The 23,627-nt window shown below is 31.3% G+C and overlaps 1 protein-coding gene across 1 annotated transcript in view; it reads right to left on the minus strand.

Moving 5' to 3' along the window:
- The window catches only part of LOC134722268 (RAB11-binding protein RELCH homolog), a 69,089-nt gene that overhangs the window by 37,713 nt on the left and 7,749 nt on the right, over positions 1-23,627 (minus strand). Inside the window, exons 7-25 of the mRNA XM_063585877.1 lie at positions 23,194-23,325; positions 22,427-22,515; positions 16,532-16,900; positions 15,970-16,048; positions 15,595-15,693; positions 15,022-15,134; positions 14,072-14,162; positions 13,140-13,211; positions 12,677-12,817; positions 11,829-11,987; positions 11,108-11,282; positions 10,486-10,642; positions 9,739-9,862; positions 9,228-9,273; positions 8,709-8,800; positions 7,994-8,100; positions 7,331-7,430; positions 5,405-5,487; positions 5,012-5,075 (exon numbers count right to left, since the gene is read on the minus strand). Of these exons, the coding sequence (XP_063441947.1) occupies positions 5,012-5,075; positions 5,405-5,487; positions 7,331-7,430; positions 7,994-8,100; positions 8,709-8,800; positions 9,228-9,273; positions 9,739-9,862; positions 10,486-10,642; positions 11,108-11,282; positions 11,829-11,987; positions 12,677-12,817; positions 13,140-13,211; positions 14,072-14,162; positions 15,022-15,134; positions 15,595-15,693; positions 15,970-16,048; positions 16,532-16,900; positions 22,427-22,515; positions 23,194-23,325 (2,292 nt within the window). The remainder of the gene's footprint in view (positions 1-5,011; positions 5,076-5,404; positions 5,488-7,330; positions 7,431-7,993; positions 8,101-8,708; positions 8,801-9,227; positions 9,274-9,738; positions 9,863-10,485; positions 10,643-11,107; positions 11,283-11,828; positions 11,988-12,676; positions 12,818-13,139; positions 13,212-14,071; positions 14,163-15,021; positions 15,135-15,594; positions 15,694-15,969; positions 16,049-16,531; positions 16,901-22,426; positions 22,516-23,193; positions 23,326-23,627) is intronic.

Below are 23,627 nucleotides of genomic sequence, written 5' to 3' on the forward strand. Positions count from 1 at the left end.
TCTGGTTAAACGATGTAAAAAGGAGAAATATATCTGGTTAAACGATGTATAAAGGAGGAAAAATTGTAGATATTGCATTACGATGCGTTCTACCTAATAGCACGTGGATATGTTTACATATTTAGACTTGACCCAGTATGTCACCGCCGTCGTTTAAACACTTGACTACAGTCGTGTGTAAGCTAGACAATAAAAAGCTTAAGCCTGTACTATTTGTGTGAAGTAAATGTGTTTGTTCTGTACATTTATATTGTTTTACCTGATAGCAAGAACGTATATCTATCCGTTTCCTTCTCAATTCACTTTGTCAAATTCTTCGAGCTTCTTCAAAACATACGTATTACTGCGCCAGAAGTGAAAAAAATATGAGAAATCCTCGTAAAATAATGCTATTTTCAATTTTGTGGAATCCATTTTGTTATATTAATTATACAAAGATAAAAAAAGTTACGATTAATTATGAATTTGCATATCATTATACGGAACGTTTATGGACTATTTTTTAAGTCGGTCATTTTGGCGGTAAATCATATACACATACACACGTAGATTGGCTGGTACCCGATTGTAATGTTACACATCAAATATATCAAATAGCTAATACCCGGAACGTAGTACCGGGAACCAGGATAATACGTAGATAACATACATAACTAATACCGAAATTGAAAACGCTTTACGGTTTCTCGTTCATAAACCGAATTCCGCTTTGAATTATAGAAGATGCAATATTAATCATGTTCAGTCGACTTTTCATTGTTATATCAACGTCTGAACTAATTAAAGAATCTTTAGATGTCGGATAACACTTGAAATTGACCCGACCTCTTTCCACACGGAATATACAAATAATGATAGTTTGTAGTCAGGTTGACTGCTTATAATGCAAAATACACACTTATAACAAGATCTATAAAACGAACAATACACACTGATCGTTTCTTTAGTCCCCAATGTAAATGAAAGAAACAAAAACCATATCATACCATAAAAAGAAGAGGAGAAATTCGAACATTTCCGGATCTATTTCTGGCCAAAAGACCCCCAGCATGGATTGCGTATGAAAAGATGAACCTCATGACTTAAAAGTCAGGCCTTAAAGCACTGCCTTTAAAAACATACTTGAAGAGCTGCTTTAGTTTTAAATATATATATACGGTTGGAACTGTATTTTTCTAAATACTAATTAATTCCCTATAAAATCAATCGTAAATGGTGAACTGGTCAGTAACAACCTCAGTCAGTTGCCAATAATATAAAATATTCACAATAATTGACCATAATCAACTCTCTCTCTGCGGACACGACAATGTCTTTACTTCCTAATAGGTTTTGACATCTGTACTGTTTGAACTTTGTCGGAGCTGCTGTAATGACTGCTGGATATCTAACATTTAAAACTTATTTTAATTTTGAACATACATAAAAGCATAATCATTTCCTGTCAGTTGCTGAGGTTAATTTTTGTGCAGTTCTGTAGAAATTCTAGTCAGATTTATTAACACGAGTACACATGCTGAGAAGTTGCACATACTATACTGATCAAAATTGAATGTTAGGTTGAAAGACAATAGTTAAGATTTTACTTCAGGTGTAGCAGTCATTTGATCAAGAACCTGAGGACAATGAACATATATCAGATAGAAACTTCCAACCATAAAGATCTGTATACAAGATTAGAAGTATCTATGTCTTCTGCACTCTGAAAAAAATAGTTTGAAACAAAAAGTTTAACCAGACTTCCTTCCCAGAAAAATAAAATAAATGAAGGAACTTAAAGGTCAGAAGGAATATTTAATTGAGAATGAAAATGGTGAATATGTCAAAGAAACAACAACCCTAACAAAAAGCAAACAACAGTCAAATGCCAACAATGAGTCTTCAATGCAGCAAGAAAATCCCCCACCTGGAGGTGGTACTCAGCTGGCTCCTAACTAAAATTATGTACTAGTTAAGTGAAAATGGACCTCACACTAAACTCCAAAACATATAAATGAACTAAAATTAAAAAGCATACAGGACTTTAACAAAGGCCAGAGGCTCCTGACTTTGGACAGGTACAAAAATGTGGCAGGGTTCGATAGTTTATACCTTCAATCATTTGATGTTTAAACCCCGAAGTACACCGCTTTTTGATCAGTTTGGTGATGAGGAAAGTCACTGTATGGATTCTCTTTATCAATGAATTTATGACCATATATTTGACAACAAGAAGCAGATGACTTGCAGATGCCTAGCCTTGTTTTACTTTTGTTACAAATACTTGAAATGTAAAGAACGTATGATGAAGGTCAAAATATAAAGTGTGTTTACAATTTTTAATGCTTCCATATCTTTAATTGTAATTTCATTTCAATTGATCATGTTGATTTGTGATCTTGACAATGTATTCAATACTTCTTTTATAGTTTGTGTATATTGCTTCATTGAAGAAAGACAAATCATGTGGACACTTTTGCTCAAGAAGTGGATACATTCATCATGATTTTTGAAAGTTTCATTGGTTTAATTATAGACCATTGTACTTGGGAAAATATAAATAATAAAAAATAAAAATAAATTTTCAATTTATACAAATAATTTAACTCTGAAATAATTATATGAATATTCAATGCATATGAATTTTGATAATAAAAATTCTTTCCTCTAAAACTAAGGTCATTGTCTTTTCTCAGTGAACTGTTATCAGATGTGAAACCACAACCTCAACTGTTTGGCAATTAAATCTGTCACAAGTTGATAAAATACTGTAGCTGTTACAGATCTTACAAATTCAGTCCGGACTGAAGTTTTTCGGGGTTTAAATGTTGTCAGAGTGCAGCTTTAAAAGCTTGAAAAACTAAGCTGATTATCTTGGCATTATCTTGGTGTTTTGATATACAGTGTTTTACGTCTGTTTTGTGAATAGTAACACCAACGCTGCAACCCTTGGATGTTATGTCAATTAACATTTTCCTATTTCTTCAGATTAATTATCTCTGCTTACAAAGTAGAAACAGTAACTTTACAATTTGGTGTTTTTAAGCAACCATACGAAAAGTTCATGTAAGATTACAAAGTGCAAGAGTCGTTCTAAATTGGTTTTGGTAAAGCTTATATAAGATAACAAAGTGCAGCAGTGTAACTACTTAGATTTTTGTAATGCTTCACAACATGAAGTCAGGTGGTATAGTTAACAAGAAAAGACAAATCAATCAGCACCTATCAAACCTGGTAAATCATTTAACATTAAAACAATAAAACATTTCTGACATGTAATTATAAACTAGCATGTTAGCAGAGGGCTATAATCACCTTGTTATAGTAAACAAAGTAAAATGTTGGATAAGCCGATTAAAGAAAACTGATGAAAGCATGGATTAAATCCAACTTTTTTTTTTATAAAATAGCATTTGTAGGAACTTGACATTCACATTATTTAATATCATTTGTCTAAATTGTAAAATAGATCCTTCAAAACAAATTCTACCAAAACTTGAATTAACAAAATTTTACAAATTAGTTGATCAAGCCAAGTGTTCAAATCTTTGAACAAATCATGAAAAAAACCCATTTAAGCCTTTTTAGCATTTGACCTTGAAAAGTGAAAAGTTGCCCTTCAGTCTTTCCATGTCACTGTAATATTTATAACTATAATTGGTTGATTTCAAGCTGTCTTGACAAATAAAGAAAAGTTATTTAACTTGAGCTCATCCAACAAATAATATTAATAATCTCTTGAAATAAATTTATTTATACCTGCTTAAAGAAAATATAACTAGGAATAAAGAGGTTCATTTTGCCACACTCTATACTTTGTCTAGAGGACAAATTTAAATAGGATTGGGAACAAAAGTGTTCATAAAATTGAGAATGGAAATGGGGAATGTGTCAAAGAGACAACCCCACCATAGAAAAAACAACAGCAGAGGGTCACCAACAGGTCTTCAATGTAGCGAGAAATTCCTGCACCTGGAGGTGTCCTACAGCTTGCCCCTAAACAAATATATACTAGTTCAGTGATAATGAACGCCATACTAATTTCCAAATTGTACACAAGAATATCATGGTGCTAAATAGCATTGGAAATCTATTAAATCTGTACAATATTCCTAACACTTATTCTTAATGGTGTTGCCATTTCAATTTCAAACTGTGTCTTTTTTCTTCTTTTTTGTGGTTGTGAGGGAGAGGTTATTGAGTTCATATTTGTTTGTTGCAAAAATAAAATTGTGACACCTTATATTTTTGATGGATGGACAGACAGATGGATTAACAGAGCAGTGACTATATGCATTTGAAGTCTGTTTAACAACTATATATTGAGAGCATTAATTCTAAAAGCTTATTTTGTAAAAACAATTTACAAAACTTTCTGTCTCAAGTTATATTTATTGGAAAAATCTTACCAAAAAAACAACATTGGATTGATATTATATAATGAAGACTTTATAATGGATTTAAGTAAACATGAGCTAGGGAAACAGCTCTTATATTAAGGCAAAAACATCAAGTTAAAATGAAAAGGTTTCTTACTGTGGCCTCCAATATTGACGAACACATATTGAATGAAAATTTGATATGGTGTGATTTTGATTATTTTAAATTAGTCTTCAACCTTGACCATGCTGTTACATCACTGAATCAAAAACAAATAATATTGTTGGATATTGGTAATAATTTTGTGAAGTAATTCTCTGATTAAAGGAAAAACAAATGATCCATTTACATTCAAAGGCCTTCATGACCCTGATGCTTGACGAAAAAAGTAGTTAGTGCAATACATGAGATCTGGTCAAGTATAACAGTGTGAATGTAATATCTTCTCAATACATGGCCCTGATCAAAGATAGAACTTAAATCTGGTCAATAACAACAGAGAAAAACACTCAAAGAAATGCAACTATAATATTAAGGATATCTACAACATTGCTCACTGATGTTTATATTTTTAAAGGAATTGAGACACATGCAATGCCTTTCTTTCCAGAGAAAGCTTTAATACAACATATACACAAGAGTTAAGACTCACCTCTCTAACAGTAACATTTTCTATTATTGCACCAAGTGCTGGAATGGTGGACGTTCTAACCAATCTGAAATCAACATTTAAAATTATTAATCTTATGAATTTTATTCACGTAAAATTCTATTCAATTTACTATAAAACCATTTATTAATTGATTGACTGATAATTTGTGATGAAGAAACCTTTTTTAAACCTAAATCAGAAAAATTGCCTTTTTATTTTTGTCATGAAAACTAACAACTTTTTCAATGTCTGAAAATTTTGATGAATGCCAGTACTTCATAATTGCAAAGACTAAATAAAAACACATGTAATGCAGAGTCCATGACTGTCCATCTAAGTATTTAAATTTCATCATAAAGTATATAATTTTTATTTGTATAAGATTGAACTTACATTTCTGGGTCGTTTCCAAGTGTAACCAAGGCAGGAAACACCCTTGAAGAGACTAGACTTTCATTTACACCTTTGACTAGAAGCTGAAAAATAAAATGGAAATATTTAAATGTCTTTTTCTAATAGCAACATGACACAAGAATGTGTCCATTGTACATGAATTACCAAATCGTACTATCATATTCTATGTTCAGTTGACAGTGAAATTATGGTCAAAACTCTAATTTGGCATTGACATTAAAAAGGTCATATCATAGGGAACATGTGTAATTTGTTTCAAGTTGTTTGGTCTTCAATTTTATCAAAAATTACCTTGACTAAAAATTTTAATGAAAAACTTTAACCTTAAGTGGAACAGACGGACAATGAATGTATGAACTAAATAAACTTTTTTTAAGAACATTGTTTACAAAACAAGGACAAAATATAAGCTCTATTGATGATGATACTGCTTCTAAAAATCTCAGTACTAAACAGAAAATCCAAATTTACACCAGAGTCTGATAATTTCGCTGTAGTGTTAAAATTTATTTCATAGATATCAAAATGCTGTTTGATAAACATTTACCTACATAAGTTGGTAATGTACAAAGCTGATATTACATCAGATATAGTAATTGCTTGCTTTTAGACTTTGGCACCTGTCTTGACGTGTTACTTTCAATTTGTTATTTAGATAAGAACATTTACAATTTGAATTATATCTTTAATGCATTATACAATTAATGATAACACTTATCAATTATCATGTTTTAGTGAATTGCATTGCCAAATTATTTTTGTACAGTCTTTCAATGTATTTTGGAAGTAAAAACAGCCTGTTGTCTACCCTTTGATCAGATTGTTGTCCCTTTGACAAATTTTTCCATTTCAATTCTCAATTTTTTTCTCATTATCTTTGTTTAGCAAACAAGACAACTCCAAAGCAAATATTTTAATTTGAAGAAAAAAGTATGAAAAGAAGTTTTATATATGTTCAATGCATATTACTTAAAAAGTAAAGAGACAAACATTACAAAACACATGTAAGGTATATGTGTATTGCAATGTTTCCAATTTTATTGAAAAGATATGATATTGATATTTTCAAGAAGGCTATGTGGTATTGTTGTTGCTAGCAAATCATAGATAAAACTTTGGTCACAAATAACACTATTATACTACATTATGCATAAATAAAGGTCTCTAAGATAGCCACAAAAAATCACATTATTGGTAACTAGACGAACCTCTTTGGATAACATCTGTTGGTTTAAAAAACAGAATACTAAGGCTATAAAGATTTCTCTCAAAAATCAGTATTAATGTACAAAACATGGATTTTTTTAGGACTTCAGTGGTCTTTTGGTCCAGTAATTGTTTTTGCAGTCTGTTACATTATGGGTATTACAAGATTCTTACATTTAAACTGGTTATTTGGTCCAGTAATTGATGACATTTTATTGGACCAAACAATTAATTTCAGGACATTGCCACAAGTCTGAATGACCTTGGGAATGACTGTGTACATGTAACAAGAAAACTTTAACATTGAACATCAAGAATCTCCACATTTTACAACAAAGTATAATTTATTTTAAAATAGCTTAGCATCTTACATGACTTCACAAACAAAATACAACAGAATAGTTCTAAGTTAACCATTAAAGCAGAATAATTCATTTACTTGGAGGTATAGAAACAACTCAATCATTGATAGAAATAATTCAGTTCAAATATATACCATCTTGAGTCATATAATTGAACTGATATTTTACAAAATAATACAGAATTGCAGTGACCAGGATAAAAATGATACTCTTTAATTTAACTTAAATAAGATGATATGTTTAAGTGTCTACCCTACAAGAAATATCATCATAACATTTTAGCTTCATACTTCGGTTCGTTGGTATAGAATTCCATTATCCAGGGGAGATTACTCACCTCAAACAACCTTGCAGCTGATGCCCTGACTTGGGCAGATGTGTGAACAACTCCTTCCCATAGAACTGTTAACAAGAGCTCGTGGTTTGTAGAATCACAACTAAAATTAATAAATACATATTTTTGGAAACAAGAGATCCGCAAGTAATATGTTAGCCATTCTTTAGCATTCTAGTTCAAAATCTAAATTTATATACATAGATATCTCACTGGATATCATATATTACTTGATATTCTCAGAATAAAAATGGATTTTCCCAGAGTTATTTCAAATTTCCAAAAAATAAAAATTTTAACTACAAGTAATTCACATTTTCAATAATGTTAGTTTTAAGAAAGATTTTTAAAACAAGATAGCAATACACAACTTACCTTGAATCTGATATGGCTGATTTGAGGCTCTCTAAAGGAGCTTGGTATAATGATAATGTATATAGAATTTCATGGGAACTTGGTACAAATTCTTACCTTAAAACAGATATGGCTGATTTGAGGCTCTGTAAAGGAGCTTGGTATAATGATAATGTATATAGAATTTCATGGGAACTTGGTACAAATTCTTACCTTAACACAGATATGGCTGATTTGAGGCTCTCTAAAGGAGCTTGGGATAATGATAATGAACACAGAATTTCATCATGGGAACTTGGTACAAAGTCTTACCTTAAAACAGATATGGCTGATTTGAGGCTCTCTAAAGGAGCTTGGTATAATGATAATGTACACAGAATTTCATGTAAAAATTGACATAGTTGCTGTTTGTCTTCTTCCTGAGAAAGAAAAAAAAAATGCCAATATTTTATGTAGGTTATATACAATCATCTTCTTTCAAAACCATGTAAATCCGAAGTTGACTAAGACTGCATTTTCACATAAAATAAAGTGTCATCAATTATTTCAATATACACAGAAAAGGTTTTGGAATGGGAATTTTACAATAAAACTATTTAAATAGAAGTTTACCAAATGCTTGTTCTAAACAAGAATGTAAGCAAATTATTTGAAATTCTGTAAGGTGTTTTCTAGCAGCTGTTGTTTAAAAAAACTGATATAAACAGAAATGGGTATGTCACTGTTTTGGTATAGGAAACCCAAAATTTGGATCACAACAAATTCAAAAGTGCACTTTCTGAGGAGAAAATTCAATTTTGTCAAGCTGTTTTTAAAAAGTAAACAATAAACTAAGTGTGACAGACGACTAATCAAGACAACAAAAGTGTGTCACTAAGTTTTCAAATAGCTTTGTTGTCAGGAAAATAAAGAATTTTAAAGGAGGATTGCAACATATCTAGGCTACTTTTTCAAAGTTTATCAGTTGGTGTATTCTTTAATAAAATTCTATTTTCTTTAAATTCCAGTATTTATACAATTTACTTACTGAATTAAATGCAGTTAAAACTCCACTTGCATAAACTGGTACTATACTGGTAGTTACTGCTGTCTGTTTGCTCCTCATATAAGAATTTACATCTACAAAAAAATACACTTTACTGTGATTTGTTTTCACTAAATTCTGTGATTTTGTAATAATGATTTGGACACCAAAAAAATAGAGATTAATAATAATATGTACATTGTATAACAATCCATTTAAAAGCTAAAAAATTTTTCTATGAAACATTTTTGTACTAATTTAAAAGTTACAATAAAAAAAGCCATTATGAATCATTTTATCATTCGATAATATTTTAAAAAAAAATCTGCATTTAATGTCATTGAAAATAAAAGGTCTGGACTACAGCAAAGTTATCTTTACTATACTAAAATCAATCAAACTGATTATAAATAATTTGAGATAAAAGGGTATATAATAATATTGATATACATGTTCACCTATTTGATATAATTTTTTATGAATTTATTGATTTTATTAAAAAAATAAATCTCTTCAACATACCTTCATCGTCATTCTGTATAAGTAGCTCTATAAATTTTGGTCTAACCTGAAAAAGTGTAAATAAAATTGAAGTCAAATACTATAGTGCCAGCTTTTTTTCTGATTATTAATACAATAAATACTATTATTCCATATTGCTAAAACTTTAATAGGTTTTTCTATAATAAGGGATTTTGAATAAATAAGCATATTCACCTGCCATTAAAGGGTTACCACATAAATATTGCTGAATACTTGAAACAGTTCATAATTAGTACCAGAATTTTGACAGGGGTGAAGAACTTCATAAGGGGATCCAGGTTGGGGGGGGGGGGGGGGGGGGGGGGAACCCCCCTTTTATTTGGACGATCAATGCATTTGAATGGGAGCATATAGTTGGAACCCCCCCTTTTTAAAATGGCTGGATCCACCCCTTAATATGTTTGCTTTGATAAAAAAATCTTATAGAAGTCTAACAACTTATCACTCAAAAATAGTACAGTAAATGTTGTAGTATAGTTAAAGATCCTACCTTTTTCTCTACAAATACTTTGCCAAACGTCCGAGATATAGTGAGAAAACATGAACACAACTGGGTTATGACCTTTGGCATAGATAATCCTGACCCCATTACAACTTCTAATAAACGTGGAATACTGAAAATAATAATAAATAATCCTTATAACATAACAATCTTTAATCACATACATTGAAGGATTCATTCATTAAATTTATAATACCATATCCTATCCTATAGTGAAGTAATTTTCTTGAAATAACCCTAGTATACCTAGTTTGGTATCTATGATGAGTTTATTTACAACCACTGGGTCGATGCCACTACTGTTGGAGTTTTTTTTAAATTCCCAAAGGGTATCACCAGTCCAGTAGTCAACTCTTCTGTGCTGACATGAATTCATTGTTATAGTTATATTAATATATTAACTGTTTACAAAACTTTTGGATGTTTAAAATACGAAGGCTTTTCTACCTCAGGAATAGATTACCATAGCGGTATTTGGCAAAACTTTTAGAAATTTTGGTTCTCAATGCTTGCGATATTCGTTCTTTGTTTGGCCTTTTAACTTTTTTGGATTCGAGCCTCACTGATGAGTCTTTTGAAGACGAAACGTGCATCTGGCGTAAATACAAAATTTAATCCTGGCATCTATGATGAGTTTATATACTTAATAACGTTCTTTATTTGTGGTACAAACTGTTTATTTGTTTTCTGCCAAGTCTTTAAAATAATTGAGGTGTATGTCAAAGGAATACTTACAAATTATTTACAACCCAATTAAAGCTATCCCATGGTTCAAACCATTCTTGAGATAGATGATTGTGAAATCTGTGAACCAAGGAAGATAACTCTTCACTGTCACCTATTATCACGTTCAGATCTGTTAAAGGAGAACTGGATTTAGGAAACTGAAACTCTGGAAAGAAAACGCTGAGAACTATATCAATCAATTAGATATCTCTACAGAAAAAAAGAAAAAAAATCAATACATTAGAATAATGAAGATAAACAATTTATGTTAATATGCACATAATTTGAATTTGATATGTTAAAACACATGTTTTATCATCCAAGGGCACTAACCAATTCTTTTTAATCCTTATCTAAACTCTGTTACGAAATGAAAGTTACATTACTTCAATTGCATACAATTTCCTATTTTGACAGTGTTTCTGGGGGTAAAAATGAACTTATCATTTGGACATTGTGTGTTCATGTTTATTTGAGCTACTTGTATACTGTGACGTGGTAACTAAGGTAATAAATTACATTATATCTTCTATAAAATTAATACAGTTTTAATTTTCATTTAGGTAAGGCCCAAATATCACAGATAAATATTGGAATGATGCATGATAACGATGCCAATAAATTTACATACCATCTAACTGGGGAATATCACAATCTATGTCTTTATCTAGGTAAGGCCCAGATGATATCACAGATATATAAAGGAATGTCACAAGTTCCTTCAATGAAGACAATAACAACAAGAATCGACCCTCATTTAATGGAATGGTCTGACTTGTTGATGCTCTTTTGGCCCCTGCTGCACACTGAAATACAAGTAAACAACTTGTAATGTATATTCCACCCAGACGCCCAGTGATGAGAAAATCTCTAAAAATGAACTTTCTCATATCTATATGAGTATATCATAAAAATATTACTATTTCTGAATACAAATATTTCTGCTGTACATAAAAATGAAGAATGAATAGAAAATTTGATTTTTTTTGTGTCTGTAATGCCTTTTTAAGGACTACTCTTGGGCTATTTAGAGGCTGCCAGTTTTTATTGTTTTAGGAAGCTGGAGTAACGAAGAAAAACACTGACCTTTGATATGAAAACTGACAATCTTAGTCGATTTAGATTGGAGTTGAGTGCACCTGCACGAGTGGGTTTGAACACGAATTAATATGTATACAGATGTGCAGATATTTTTTCATTAGTTAAGGTAATAGCCAAAATGTCATGATGTTATTACAACCGTATTTCTACCTTGATATAACTTTGATACTATGTATCAGACTTAGCTGTATTCCATCCATTCATACATCTTTAAAGACAGAAGAAACAAATATTGTGTTGCTAAGACTCACCATATCTTCCAGATCTCTTAGTATACTATGTATAAGATTATGTTGTAGTTTATCCAAATCACACGCCCACATAGCAAACGATGGCAGAAACACATGCTGTGTGGCTATCACAACCTTCTCAGAGGTATCTTTTAATGCCATCTTTAATAACTCATAACCCTATAAATAAAATAAAGGAAAAAATAGCTACAGCAGAACCAATTCAGAATAGGTTAAATACATATATTATAACACAGTATAATGATTATGATTATCAATTAAATGGTGAAAAGTAATTACAACTTCAGTGACATTTATGGTAACTTTGCTTTTGACCTTAACGTATATGTATATATGAAGAAATTGAAAAGAATATAGAAGTTATGTTTATATAATATTGTGTATTGACTGATTGGTGATTAACAGGAATGCCACTTCGGCACTATTTTGTGGCGGTCAGTTCAATTGGTGGAGGATGCCAATTGTCCAGAGATAGATTAACCAACCTTCAGCAGGAAAACTCACAAATCTAGACAATGGAATTTTGTAAACTGATCCATTATATTGTTGACTGTGATATAGACTGTATCTAAAGTAAATAAGTATCCTTGGATCTTTGTCTATATTGTCATTCCTCTGTGTTGTTCTTATTGTATCCATAAAACTAAAATTTCTAAACAAATAGGCAAAATTTTTGACCTTCTCAGGGGTTAGGGAGTGAATTTTTAAAATTTTGCTTCTGTTTGCAATATGTGAATATTTTTTTCAATCTTATTGTTTAGTTGGATTCTAAGTGTATGAAGATAAAGAACAATATACATTTGTCTTCTATCAACATTCTCATGAATATATTGTATATAATTTCCTACCTGGGTATATTTATCAGGATTTTGTATAAATCCTACAATAAGCCCTAGACTTCGTATCACAGCTTCCCGAACATCGTCATCTTTATCATCCATCAACATTTGTTGTAACATTGATAACACTAACGAGCTCAGTAATTCATTCTGAAATCAATGGAGTTTTTACTATGAGTTTTTACTGCAAGACTTAATTAAACATAACACAGAATTCATAAAACTTACAATATAACAATAATAAAGCATTTAAAAGCTGAATGGAAATTAGCATTTTCTGAAATTATGAAAATATCTATGTATGTAACTCCTTAAAGGTATCATAATTTGTTATATTAACTTAAAAAGTGATAAAAACATTTATCACAATATCAGGGCATTTAAAATTCTGATTTATCTTAATTTCATTAGATAATTCTATGAGTGATTTTAGACAAAACTGGTGATGTAACAGTGTTTGATAATTACTTACTGGAATGTATGGAGATAATGCCCCACATGCTTCAGCTACTAAAATTCTCCTCTCGGGATATTTATGGTTGATCTGTAAAACACATGTATGGTCAATATGTTATCATCAATCATGCATAAAATGTTCTATTGTCTGTGTTTTAAAATCAGTGATGTTAAATAAAAGTGATAACAACTTTGATAATGTTTTAATAGTAAGTTATCTCCCCTTTTCACTACATCATAAAGTTTTAATAGTAAGTTACTTCCCCTTTTTACTTCATCATATAATGTTTTAATAGTAACTTCCCCTTTTTACTTCATCACATAATGTTATAATAGTAAGTCACCTCCCTTTTCACTAAATCACATAATGTTATAATAGTAAGTTACTTCCCCTTTTTTCACTAAATCACATAATGTTTTAATAGTAAGTTACTTCCCCTTTTTTCACTAAATCATATAATGTTTTAATAGTAAGTTACTTCCCCTTTTTCACTAAATTACATAATAGTAAATTACCTCCCATTTTCACTACATCACATAATGGGCGACTACATTTGGAACCAAAGTTCTGACTTGATTTCCATATGAACATTAAATAATTTTGAAGAGTAAGGTCTCTAGATTACCGCAAGTACAAGGCCCTTACTCTGAATATGTTTACATTCTAATTTAACTGGGTTGACATCATAACATCTTGGATATCAAGTCAATCTCAAGGAACCCTGCCACAACCCAGGGCTCCTTCAGTTCTAATGGCGGGTTATATTTGACCATGTCAATCCTTTCTACTCTAGATATCCAAATGAAGTCAGCCAGTGTTTAAATAGTAGTTTACTTCTGCTTCCAATACATCACATAAATTTTTGAAATTTGATGACATTCATTTTTATCATATTAACTTTTTTCATTCCTGTAAAACTCTTTACTTTTTGCTTTAAACAAACCTACCTGTTCCCAACATTGAGGTAATAATTCTTCCTCCAGCCTCTGTTGACCAACACTTTGAGCAAATGCCACAATACCAGTCAGTATCATGTTCCTATAAAAAGAAAGCAGAAATAAAAATATGTAATTTTATTGTTATTTAAGCAATATGTTCCACAAACAACTTTAACCCTTTCGCCAATTGCTGCCCAGAAAGAATCTTCTCTGAGACGATGGCTTCCCTGGCTACTATTACTAAAGTGGGAGATCTTTACAATAAATGTCAATAAAAACTTGTTTGTAGTTATTTGTGTATTTATTTCATTCACTAACACCATGTTCACAGTTTAGTTTATGGTTTGATAATTTTTTCTTCATAAAATATTCAAATTTTCAAATTTTCAGCATAAACTAGGTGAAATTGTCAAAATTCTGCTATTTGACCCCAAATTGTATTTTTTTAACCCAAAACGGCAAAATTATGAAAAATTTTACGAGGCTGGACAAATTCCTCACACTGAAATTGTCCATTCAAATTGTTTTGTACAAAAAATTGACATTTTATGTAAAAAAAATATACTAATTTGGCTTCCATTCTTCCTTATTCTTTCAAAAAAAATGTTCCCTCATTTCAAATTTTTGTAAATTTCGTAAATTTCCTCTGATTTTGACACAGTTTTCAACAAACGGAAGCGCCATGATTACACTTTCATCCCGGTATTCATCAAAGAAAGATAACTCATGTTTGCACTGTTTTGAGCTGTCTGAAGCGTGAATCCCCGTAAACGGGAACTCATCAGCGAAAGGGTTAATATATACAGTTAATGCTTCAGCAGAATATCAATAATTGAATTTTCAGTTTTATTTCAAAAATTGTAAGGATATAGCTTACTTTTCTAGTACAAGGAATAAAACATAAAAATAGAACTCAATTTAATTTGTATTGTTGATATACAATATTATCCATCAAATACCTTTGTTCTTCATCTGGCTTTTTGATTAGATTGAATAAAATATTCAGTAGCCGATCTCTATCTTTACTGTTAGGATGTAACATGGCTGTGCATATAATCAGGGGAATTAACTCCTGAAAAAAAACCACCATTTTATTACAATATGTATACATGTAACTAGGACAACTCACGAGATAAAGAAGATAAATAAACTAAATATAGCTTTGAATAATCTCTTGGCTTCAAATTAAACAAAAATCTTACTGCAGTAAATTATACATCAAACCTGATCTTGACTTTAAGATACCTGTTCTTTATGGTTTTGTTTGGTTGATATCTCATTGGTTAATACCCGACACCTTTTATTCATAATTCCAATCAGCATGTTATATAAAATAATCTCAGCATTAATAAAAAATGTCAGGTTTCATGTGTTCCTTTTTATTTTGTTACTTACCATTTCATCAAGTTGTCAATAACATGTATTACACAGGCTCAACAATAATGTTTCATTGGTCATAAGGTTAGCAAATTGAAGAAAAAAAACACACCAGGAAATTTAAGATTATGCTGATAAAAAAATCTTCTACTGACCTCACGTTTAGCCAACAGCACATTAGGTACAATATGTGGCAGACATCGACTTAACATCAACACTACAGTGTCAGTATCTGATCCTACTATCTGAGACACCTGGAAAGGATAAAACAAAAAATCAGCACTGTAGAAATGATATCCAAGATACCTGGCAATATGAAAACATAAAATGAACTCTGTATATGAAAATATTTTGACCTAAATGTTGTTGATGCCAACACTGTAATTCAGAATCTCTATATCTATAGATTAGTTATATAGCTAACTTTTTAACCATCTTAAATCAAAGTATTATATAATCAAAGTATTATATATAATACTTTGTATACTGTTATCTCGCATTACAGGGGAGACAATAAAATCTAAACATACCTCATTTATCAATCTATTATCTTTGGAAACATGGAAACACACATCTCGTAAAGCTCTCTGGAATGATACTGATGTTCTTCTGTAAATTAATTTATTAAAGTATTTTCACATACAGTACATAACAAAAAAATAAAAACATTGCATAAAATCAAGAAATAAGAAAATTCTTGCTAAAATATAAAAAGTTTTCAGATATATTCAAGAAAGGGGGATAATCCATTGTCTTATGTAAACTTCTTTCTTCAAATGACAAAACTTTTTTGCTGTTGATCAGCAGTTGTCTTCTCAGTCTTTGCAATTTAAAAAAAAGGATAATTAACTTTTGAAATCAGACAAAACATATTATATCCTCAATCTTTTGAAAAGTATATTTTTCTAAATTACTCTGAATTATATAAAAATTTGAAAAGAAGAATTTCCAAAGAACAGGTTTAGATATGACATTCAATAATTCAATTTTTTAAGTACTCTACAATTATTACAGAGATTAAATTGAAATTTGAAAATTGATAGTTGTTGAAGAAAGGTTGCTGTAATTTCAAGCTAAATTTCTAGTTACTACCTTGACAGATTTTTATCACGTTGTTGTCCTTTATCAGGTGGTTTTTCCTTACGAGATTGTGTTCCCTCTGTTGTGTCTACTGTCGGTTCCTCATTTTGATTCATTTCACTTGTATTCTCATTTGTATTTCTATCTTCATTTTGATTGGTCTCTGATGACTCAGATACAGAGTCACATGTTATTTGATTGACAGACAAAGTTTCTGAACCATCCCCCATTTCTCTTATAGAGAACATACCATTTTCCACAATGTCAACACTATTTTCAGATAAGTTTAACGACACACGGTCTGAGTTGTCTGATTTCTTGGTAGAATTTAATGGTTTGGATGGTGTGGAGTGTATCACTTTATCATTATTATATGTATTGCTGCAAAAAAAACATATTTATACTCATTAGCTATAGATATTAATCAAAGAGCAGAATGCTCCGAGGGATACGATTGCCATAGTTTTCATTGACACATGTATAGCAGTTCTGCCAAATTTTCATTAAACAAATGCATGAGATTTGGCCAAAATTCAAAAGATCAAAGAGGAAAGAAATAGATCCAAGAATACTGTTGCAAAAAAAGCATGAACATGCGCGAGTCTCAAGCATTTTTGGCCGGTAACCCTGGTACAGCTGGATAGTATTATTCTCTAAACTCATTCAACTGCACATGCAAAATGTAACAATCTGAATAGTCACTCAACTTAAAGAATAGCCAATCCCTGTTACAAGTGTATGAGCCATGTACTTATTGTGTTTTATCGAATTATAGTTATCATGTACCATTGTAAACTCCTACCATTAAAAAAAACCTTGTACCAATGCAAACTCGTACCATTGCTAACTCGTACCAACTCATTTAAATGCATTGAAATGGTGTTAAATGATGAATATACATGATATACGTTACTTTCACCCAATACCTCTTAAGTCTGTAAAATGTATATAATTTGAAAGTACAATGACCAATTTGTAGCTTATGTTCCTTGTATATTGGATAGAAAATACTGTGGCAGATGTAGATAATTAAGGTATATACAGTTTCACCCGAAGAAAATTTTTCATGAATAATTAAATCTTAGCAGTTAGTCAAAATGATTGCCAAAATTATTTTTACTGTCTATAAATAGATGTAACAATGAAATTTAACTGATTCCTGTTAAGGGGGTCCGCATTTTCCCCGCAAATAAAGCACATGGCTTTCAACAATTGTAAACATAGCATTCAATTTGTGATCATGGATTACAGCTTTAATTAACTTAAATTGGATATATACATATTCAACATGTTCAATTTTAATAAGGTACAGTTAAAGCAATGTTTTAACTTTCCTCTGGATTAAGTTCTACAGTGGCGGATCCAGAACTTTTCCTAAGGGAGAGCCCGCTGACTGATCTAAGAGGGGGCCCGCTCCAGTCATGCTTCAATGATTCCCTTTATTATCAACCAAATTTTTTCCACAAAAAAAGGGGGGGCTGGATCCGCCTATGTTCTAGTTTGAAAGATCAGTTAAAACATTAATGCTTTTAAACATTCTTTATTTTTGTCTAAGTTTTCATTTAACTCCTGTGTAAAATTCAAGTAATTCAACTTTATTTCTATTAAGTTTACAAACAGAAACCCATAAAACATCATATTTTTTATATATTTTTCTGAATGTTACGACTTCCCAGTAGTACAAGTTAACTTTTTTGGTTCCAATGCCGTGGTACGAGTTAACTTGCTTCCGTATCTTATCACCGTAATTCTAGGAGGAACCCTAAACTGGACCCCTTTTGTGTTCACTTATCGCTACACTGACCTTCGGTGCGAAGCTATATATAGAACGGCGGACCAGTTTAGGAGGAACCCCATTTCTTACTCTTTAATTATTGAAGTTCCTTTGGGTCAGAGGGCATGACTCCTTTACGTACACACTCCTCTGTTTACATTGAGATCGTTCTTAATATAATACGACGTTTACCGGCATTAACGAGTTAATTCTTCTTGACGAATACTTCGAAAAGGGAGACAACTCGAAACGATAACATGGAAGATTTCATTTCTGCTGAAGGGGTGTTATAGGTAATTTTTACGATGAAACATTTATTTTAATTTAAATTATGCATGTGATTTAAAATTATGCAACAACGATAGCCCTCCATATGCAGACAGACATAGAAAGAATCCCATGAGTTTCAAATTAATCAATGAAGCGGGGAATCACTCAATCTGATACCCCTTGAAATCAGGAAAACTACACGCATGTGGGGTCTCACTAATTAGCGACAAAAAGCGTCAAGAAGCGACAAGAAGAAAAATAATAAGTGACAAAAAGCAACAAGAAGCTATTTAGCGACAAGAATACATTTTGTTATCACATACATTAAAATATTTTTTAAGATTATATTGAAAGATGAAGAAATAAAAAAAATTCGATGAAGAGATTGTCTACTTTTTATTATCATATTGATAGATGTAGAAATTAAACATGTGTAAGAGCAAAGGAAATGTAAACGCTATAAAATGAAAATAAAAACAAAGATTTGTCACCTTCCTTTTGAAGGATTTAATAAAACAAAAACATGAAATATTATATCCTTCCTAACTGTACAATTAATTTTTCCTGATAGGACCAACATTAGCTGTGGCTTCACTCTAAGGTAATACACAATTAAGAGCAACAAATGAGATTAACTAGGTGCGTGTCCTTTGTTTTATTGCAACAATAACATCCATTAACACCTTCATCAATTACACGCACCAGAATATAAAATTATTGTACCGAATAGTGAACACCTGTTGAAAACTCAAGATTGTCATCAGTTTCCTTAAATCTTCAATCTATATGCATAAACATGATAAATATCGTTAAATGTGACAATACACTAAATAAAATGATGAAAAATATTCACATTTTAATTATGTTTTCCTCTTGTTTGATTTCAGTTCTTAATTTGTATTTCACAATTTGTGTATGTATTTTCTGGACAATTATGCACAAATAATGCATTTTGCAAGTTAATTATATATTGTACAAAAATGGTTTTAAAAACAAATAAAATGACAAAATATACTTCCTGTGATACCTTATAAAATATCATGTAAATAAATGTAGCAATTGAATTAGATTTACAAGTTTCATTTTTCCCCCTATCAAAATTAACTTTCCTGTCGTTGAAATTGTTTTCTTTTGCATATTTTTTTAATATTTATTTCGAATAAGTAATATAAATAAAACTAGAGGCTCTAAAGAGCCTGTGTCGCTCACCTTGGTACATTTGTATATGTGAATATTCAACAAAGGACACAGATGGATTCGTGACAAAATTGTGTTTTGGTGATGGTGATATGTTTGTAGATCTAACTTTACTGAACATTCCTGCTGCGTACATAAATCCCCATCTATAATGATTGGCCCAGTAGTTTCAGTTAAAAGTGTTAGTAAAAATTTACAAATTTTATGAAAATTGTTAAAAATTGACTATCGATTCGTATGAAATTTTCAGGGCAGATAGATCTTGACCTGATAAACAATTTAACCCATGCCAGTTTTGCTCTTAATGCTTTTGTTTTTGAGTTATAAGCCAAAAACTGCATTTTATCCCATGTTCTATTTATAGCCATGGCAGCCATCTTGGTAGGTTGACCAGGTCAACGGACACAATTTTTAAACTAGATACCCCAATGATGATTGTGGCCAAGTTTGGTTTAATATGGCACAGTAGTTTCAGAGGAGAAGATTTTTGTAAAAGATAACTAAGATTTACGAAAAATGGTTAAAAATTGACTATAAAGGGCAATAACTCCTAAAGGGGTCATTTGACCATTTCGGTAATGTTGACTTATTTGTAAATCTTATTTTGCTGAACATTATTGCTGTTTACAGTTCATCTCTATCTATAATATTTTTCAAGATAATAACCAAAAACAGCAAAATTTCCTTAAAATTACCAATTAAGGGGTAGCAACCCAACAACAGGTTGTTCGATTCATCTGAAATTTTCAGGGCAGATAGATCTTGACCTGATAAACAATTTTACCCCAAGTCAGAATTGCTCTAAATGCTTTGGTTTTTGAGTTATAAGCCAAAAACTGCATTTTACCCCTATGTTCTATTTTTAGCCATGGCGGCCATCTTGGTAGGTTGACCGGGTCACGGGACACAATTTTTAAACTAGATACCCCAATGATGATTGTGGCCAAGTTTGGTTTAATATGGCGCAGTAATTTCAGAGGAGAAGATTTTTGTAAAAGATAACTAAGATTTACGAAAAATGGTTAAAAATTGACTATAAAGAACAATAACTCCTAAAGGGGTCATTTGACCATTTCGGTAATGTTGACTTATTTGTAAATCTTATTTTGCTGAACATTATTGCTGTTTACAGTTTATCTCTATCTATAATATTTTTCAAGATAATAACCAAAAACAGCAAAATTTCCTTAAAATTACCAATTTAGGGGTAGCAACCCAACAACAGGTTGTTCGATTCCTCTGAAATTTTCAGGGCAGATAGATCTTGACCTGATAAACAATTTTACCCCAGTCAGAATTGCTCTAAATGCTTTGGTTTTTGAGTTATAAGCCAAAAACTGCATTTTACCCCTATGTTCTATTTTTAGCCATGGCGGCCATCTTGGTTGGTTGACCGGGTCACCGGACACAATTTTTAAACTAGATACCCTAATGATGATTGTGGCCAAGTTTGGTTTAATTTGGCCTAGTAGTTTCAGAGGAGAAGATTTTTGTAAAAGTTAACGCCGGACGCAGGACGACGACGGACGACGACGACGACGACGGACGACGACAGACGCCGGACGCAAAGTGATGAGAAAAGCTCACTTGGCCCTTCGGGCCAGGTGAGCTAAAAAATGTTTTCTTGTCGCTAAATAGTTTCTTGTTGCTAATATTATTCTTCTTGTCGCTTCTTGACGCTTTTTGTCTCTACATTTCTTTTTGTCTCTAATTAGTGAGACCACGCATGGACATTAATACATAAACAAACCGCGACTTGCGATTTGGAACAAGAACGTTTATTAAATTATATGATGAATGGTTCTCCATTTCTTTATGAGAGTACAGTATCAAATATCAGTTTCATAACGGTAAAATATAGAAATACTCCACTTCAGTTCTTGTGACAGAAATAGAATTATCGATCGGCTTTCAGAGAACTCTCGCAAGTTATCAAAATTTGGGAATTCCCTCTGATGTGTTTCTAATTTTATAAAAACACTAAATATAAATACTGTTTAATTCTGATTTTCCGTATTGTTAAAAACACGCATATAAGTCAAGGAAAATATCACACATGAAGATTATGAGTAAAACATTACAGGAAAGTTGTTTATGTTCAATTGTTTTGCTTGTTTTTACCTTTTAAAGCAAGACAATTATAAGAATCTGAGATGTTGCCGAATGTTTAGAATAAAACGAATGACGTGAGGGAGTGTGTCATAGGGTCAATGGTAAAAGTCTACAGATTGCTTGACAGCAATCGTATCCCAAAAAGCAGAAGTTGCAAATCCTGACACAATCTTAAGACGTCACATAATACCTATTATAAATAGACATTTTCCAATTAAATCTTGTATTGTATAAATTAAGCAGTCTAATTTTTCTGTTCTTTGGTTGGGTTGTTGTTGTTTGACACATTACCCATTTTTTTCATATTGTTTAATTGATTTTTATGTCTACCATTGTCTTGCCTATAATAGCTAACTATATGGTATAGGTTTTCTCATTGTTGAAGGCTATACAATGCAATAAAAATTGCCTTAGGTTTCATTAATTGAACTCTTTTGATTTATTATCTCATTAGCAGTCTTACCACATCTCCCCTTCTTTCACTTTATAATTAACTTAAAGCTTGCTGAGTTGCAATGAAGATCATATGATAACTAACTACACAGAATACCAACCTTTTATAATCTTCTAACTGTAACATCAGTTGATCTTTCTCTATTTTACAACAATCTAATTCTATTTCTAACTGTGAGATTCTTATATCCTGCAAGAGATGAATCAAAATATAATAATGTGTTATTTTGTTTTTGTTATACTGTAAATTCAGAAATTAATGCGATGTTTTTATTATTGCGAAAAATGCAACTGAGTGGTAAACTCAATAATTTAAACTTGCAATTTGAAACATTTTACATGAATTTAACAGGATTTTTCTCAACATCGTAAAAATTAACATCGCATTTAAGTCTAAAATGACAAAATCGCAATAATAAATGCACGCAATAATTTCTGAATTTACAGTATTCTATTTATAATAATATTAGAATTAAACACATTTTTTAAAAGAGTTTTTGTTGTTTTTAAACTGAACCAATTTACTTGGAAACCAACATTCAAGCTCAACATACATATCTTCATAAAAATTTCAGTGTACTGACTTAGTTAGAAAATAAATACTACTATAAACCGATATTTAGCATCCCAAGAAATCAATATACCCTAAACAAGTATTGTGTACTGTCATGACTGTATTTCAACACACTACAAATCCCATAGTTTCCTGAGAGAAAAAAAACACTCAAGTCCTTTCACACACAAATCACTTGACAAATTTGTATGTTTTCCTGTGTGACAGAAACAGTTAAATCTACAATACATACCATACTTGCCCCTCAAAAGGACACTTCCTATCCCTCTATGTCTTATACAACATTAATCTTACCATTTCCTGACACATCAGTTTGTGTTGTTCCTGTATAGCAGCAATCCTCTCATCTTCAAAGCATACCATACAGCCCACACTACAGGTTTCTACCAATGGTAGCACACCATACATATTTACCTCCCCTTCCCCCTACGTCCTATACAACATTAATCTTACCATTTCCTGACACATCAGTTTGTGTTGTTCCTGTATAGCAGCAATCCTCTCATCTTCAAAGCATACCATACAGCCCACACTACAGGTTTCTACCAATGGTAGCACACCATACATATTTACCTCCCCTTCCCCCTACCTCCTATACAACATTAATCTTACCATTTCCTGACACATCAGTTTGTGTTGTTCCTGTATAGCAGCAATCCTCTCATCTTCAAAGCATACCATACAGCCCACACTACAAGTTTCTACCAATCGTAGCACACCATACATAT

Source organism: Mytilus trossulus, chromosome 6 (genome assembly GCF_036588685.1).
Source record: "Mytilus trossulus isolate FHL-02 chromosome 6, PNRI_Mtr1.1.1.hap1, whole genome shotgun sequence".
In the NCBI taxonomy this organism is placed as follows: Eukaryota; Metazoa; Mollusca; class Bivalvia; order Mytilida; family Mytilidae; genus Mytilus; species Mytilus trossulus.